This window comes from Alligator mississippiensis, chromosome 15 (assembly GCF_030867095.1).
Source record: "Alligator mississippiensis isolate rAllMis1 chromosome 15, rAllMis1, whole genome shotgun sequence".
NCBI lineage: Eukaryota > Metazoa > Chordata > Crocodylia > Alligatoridae > Alligator > Alligator mississippiensis.
This window is the reverse complement of record NC_081838.1, coordinates 15,026,375-15,031,223: the sequence shown is the minus strand read 5'-3', so window position 1 is coordinate 15,031,223 and position 4,849 is coordinate 15,026,375. Positions and strand designations below refer to the sequence as shown.

The following is a 4,849-nucleotide window of genomic DNA, read 5'->3' as shown; positions in this document are numbered from 1 at the left end:
GCAGGAAGTGGAGACACCGCACAGTACATTGAAAGAATTGAAGGACAAGAAGCTTGTACTTGGTAGCAGGCCGCGATGCCTAAAAATATCTGAGCCTGCTGAGATGGAGGATCTGAGACGCATCACAACACAGACTTAAGAAATCTTAGCGAGTAAAGCCATTCTAATTCTTGCTGAAACTCTAAAGTAGATACGAAGATGTCTGGAATTCATGCTTGAAGATGAAAGAAACCTCTATTGCTATGTAACACCTTTTTCCCATAGGCATTTGAATAATGTAATAAGTACAAACATTGAGCAAAACAGTTTCATCAGTTTGAGGAGTTACACGTGCAGCAATTTGCTGTGTCGGCTAATTAGCGAATTGTGCAAAAAAATGTGTCTCAGATCCTCCAGGCAGTCAGAGAAATTGTATATAAACGCTCTCATCTCAGAGCTTTTCCATCCACTTCTCTTGCCTTATTCTCCTTGGTGAATCAGGTAAGTTTGATTCCACTTCTTCTGTTTATCTCTGTTGATAGTTGAACGTAGACCTGGATCTTCCATTCATGCTCTGCAATTCTTAGCAATGTTAGATTAATTCTCTCCATATGAGTCTTTTCTGGTCCTGCTCAGTTGCAAGTGCTGGTGATTGAAGGATTTCAAAAGATAAAGTAGATGTTCCTCCCAAATGCAGAAGTGTTTGAGGGATCTATTTCCCATTGGTTCAAATACAGGCATTTAAATCTATTGAATGGTGTTGGAAATCTCAGATTACAAGTATTTTATCGCTACAGAGAACTCTTTTACTGCTTTAGAAAATAAAGGATGGATAAGATATGCATTCCAGAGAGCTTTGGTTTTGACCATGGAGGATGTGGCTCTTCTTACAGTTATGATATAGAAATGTTTTTTTCAGGTTTTAATCTAGTTCTTGTGTATGAATGAAATCTATTTATATATAAAATCCATCCTCTTCCTTCAAGACAAAACCAACTTCTACCTTCATGGTACAGCACTAGGGAAAAAACCTTCCATTATGGACAGCTTTTATTCATGATAATATAGTTGCTCTGATGTATGTAGCTCTGGATTTTAGCAGAAAAGAATACTGGACTAGAAACACCACTGGGCAAATAAGTTGTTATAAATACTATGTTGCTATACTTAAAATTAGTCATTTTAGATACAGCTATTTGGATGGTATCAACCATGATGTCTCCAATGAATTCAAGGGAATTGCATTAATTTGCACAACCTGAGGACATAAACCTGTTTTCTTAACCAAGAAAACAGTCTTCTTTTCATTAGAAAGAGTTGCCAACTCACAAGCTTTGCAATCCAATTTGTTGAGCTACATCTTTGAAAGGCCTCAACATCATAAATATCATCTCTAAACTTTCTATGCTCTAGTTATTAGAAAAAGGATTTAAAATACTAAGCCTCACAACTTGGATAGTTCTGTACATTGGGTATTTATTAATTACAGTTTGTTTCTTGAAACTTTAGCCCTAATCCTGAGACTATCCTGATCCTGAGACTTCATCTTTTTGTGGGCTTTACCAGAACAGTTGCAGGGACCTGAAGATCACAGAGCTGGAAAGAGAGCAGTTAGCATTGCAGTGTGGCACAGGGAACTAACCCAAGGAGTCTTGGAGACCATGGATGATCTGGTGGTGAAGTCACTGGACTGGGATGCAGGCAATGTGCACTGCATGCCCCACTCTGCCAAGAGTATCTTGTGCCATTTTGGACAAGTTCTTTGGGGCTAAATTGTCAAAAGCATGCAGGTCACCTGTATGACTAGCACTAGCTAAAACCTGAGATATAATATCATCCATCCAGAGTTCTACACACTCTCCATTTACCCAGAATCTGAGCTTCAAAACTCTTTCCCCAGTGAAACTTGTGAGCTTCATTTAATCTACTCCCTACTGTCTCTTTCAGGTTTTCCTCCATCCCAAGATGTCCTGCACTGACCTGTGCTACCCATCAAGTGGGCTCGCCTGCCCAAGGCCCTTTGCTGACAGCTGCAATGAGGCCTGTGTCAGACAATGCCCTGACTCGAGGGCAGTGATCCAGCCACCACCAGTTGTCGTGACCTTCCCAGGCCCCATTCTCAGCAACTTCCCTCAGGACAGCATCGTGGGATCCACAGGAGTGCCTGCTATGGGCCATGGAGCTGCTGGAGGAACCGCCCTGTCTGGGGGCGCCGCTGGTCCTGGGGGAAGTCTTGGTTATGGAGGCTTATATGGGAACAATTTTGTTTCTGGGGGCTATGGTGGTTATGGGGGCTATGGTGGTTATGGGGGCTATGGTGGTTATGGGGGCCTGTATGGTTTGGGGAGCTATGGTGGTTCTGGGGGCCTTGGTGGTTATGGGGGCCTCTGTGGTTATGGAGGCTATGGTGGCTATGGAGGCTGGGGTAGCTCCTGCTATGGTCTTGGCTCTGGCTTCGGTTATGGAAGATGTTACAGCCCTTACTATTCCCGTCGGTACCGTTACGGAATCTGCGCACCATGCTAAACCCAGGAGGATTATCCACAGAACATGAAACTACCAGGAAATTAAAAGCAAGACACAGATTGATGGCTGAAATCATAGTTATGGCTTTCTGAGGTGCTGGGCACTGCCAACTCCAGTTAGAGGAGCTTTGCATACTCTTGAAATCTATTTATGTCTGTAGATTCTTTACTTTATGTCTGAAGCCTTCCAAGCTAGTTCTCTTGCTCTGTTAAACAGCCTTTTTTACATAAAAATGACAATGAGTAGAAGTGGAGCATCAAACTTCAGTGGAAGCAAAGAACAAAGATGATCTTGTTGGAGCATGTGATTGGCTGTTGTTCTTACTGAAACCTTGATTGGATATTCTTTATACTCTGCTTTTGTTTCTCTGTATAGTCTCATTAAAATTATACTGCATTTTACATCAGCCTTCTTGCAGTTTTTCTCTCATCCATTTTTCACCAATACTATTCAGTGAAGCTCAACCCCCTGCAGATTATCAATACTTGAAGTCAAGACCATAAGCAAGAGGAGGATCTGGTTCATTAAGTGGTCAATATAACTGTTCTGGTTTTCATCAGCAGGCTGAATTTCCTCCTTGTTTCACATAATTTAGTATAGTAGACCCCTGATTTATGCAAGTATTGCATTCTGGGGGAATTTCGTGTTGGGACAACTTTCCCCATAGGAAATAATAGAATAGTGAGGGGTTGCATACCCCAGACATACCTTAGTCAAAGCTTTTTTTTAGTGGAATTGCCTTTAGGAGGCATGTCTAGCGGCACAATGATGACACAATGGAGGCACAGCTCCTCTTGATTCCACCTGCAAATCTTGCGACCGTTCGTGTATATACACGAATGACACATATCTCAAGGGGCATTTCCCAGTCCGGACCCTAATAAAAAAATCATGTAAATGTGAGACATGCGTAAATTGAAATCGCGTAAATTGGGGGTCTACTGCACACCTGTTAGTGATAATTTTCCTTTCTGGAGATATGAGCTTACAAATCTGTGAGAAAAGAGAAGAGCCCCAGAGAAGTAAATTGGTACCACCTGAATGGCAAAGAACTCCTCAGGGCTCATTCTTCACATGGTATTTCAGGAGGGGAGGGGAGGGGGAATCAGCCAGAACTCCAGGATAAAAGCAGGCCTGGGACAGGCAAAAAGGGGACTCCAGAAACTGGAAGTGGCTGACTCAGGCAAAGAGATGGCAGGGATAGCTGAAGGCACTGAGAAAGCAACGAAGATCGGGTTTAAGAGAAACAGCTCTGTGAAAGGAGCTGCTAGGAAAGAGAACCCTGAAGGAAATACCCCAGTGGGGCAGTTAGGGGGTATCGTAAAGACCCTAATAGCAGGGCTGAAGAAAAAGGGTACCATAAGGTTGGGAATATAAAGGCAAGATAAGTGCCAATTTGTTTTCATTCTCCTTTTTGTTAGCGCGAGAGGGAGTTTAATGCACCAGAAAGATTTTTAAAGCATCTGGAAATCCCACTTGTGCAAACAGTCACACCATTGCAGCACAAGAAAGGGCTAAAAAACGTGGAGTGTACAAACACTCATAACTCATTTCAAATGCAACTGTGGGCTCAAAAATATCCTGAAAAGGATTCAAACTGAATTGACATAGAGGGCCTGGACAATTCCACTCTCCATATAAAGAGTCTAATTAATCCATCATATTTCAGTGTGTCTGTGGGAATGAAGCCATGCAGACACCTCCAGCTGGCCCTCTGCACAAAAGAGCATTTTACCCACAAGGATTTCTAAACAAAGGATGGATCAAGAAGGATCACCATCCATGATCTGAGCACTGTCAGGGCTCATTCCAGCTGTCATTAATCATCATCTGGCAGGGGATGGCACTGCATGGGTAACACAGGTCACTGCATGAAACCATTCTGCAATGGTAGGAAACCTGGAACCTTTATGGACAGTCATGGACATCACACAGGATGCTTCACTATACCAGAAAATTAGCCCCAACTCTCTTTCATGGTGTCACTTGAAAATAACCAAGGCCAACCCCATAACCAAGGATGCCCCCGTAACCTAGATCACTCCCATATCCCAGAGATCCCCCAGAGACCAGAGCTCCCTCTGATCCCCCATAGCCCAGGTAGCCTCTGGGGCTGTAGCCAACTGCTGGGATCCCTGCAGAGCCCACGACGCTGTCTTGTGGGTAGTTGTTGAGGATAGGGCCTGGGACAGTCACCACAGCAGGCGGCGGCTGGATCACCACTCTGGAGCCAGGGCACTGTCTAACGCAGAGCCCGTTCCAGCTGTCAGCAATGGGTCTTGGGCACGCCACGGTGCCTGGGGTGTAGCACTCATTGTAGCAGGACATCGTGGTGGGGTGGAGG

General features: G+C 44.0%; 1 protein-coding gene across 1 annotated transcript; it reads left to right on the top strand.

The window, feature by feature from the left end:
- The first annotated feature begins 410 nt into the window (after positions 1–410).
- Positions 411–2,906, top strand: LOC132245770 (claw keratin-like). The gene is made up of 2 exons (XM_059718639.1): positions 411–480; positions 1,927–2,906. Exon 2 carries the CDS (start codon positions 1,945–1,947, stop codon positions 2,503–2,505), a length of 561 nt encoding a protein of 186 aa, XP_059574622.1. The 5' UTR covers positions 411–480; positions 1,927–1,944; the 3' UTR covers positions 2,506–2,906.
- Positions 2,907–4,849: the final 1,943 nt, after the last annotated feature.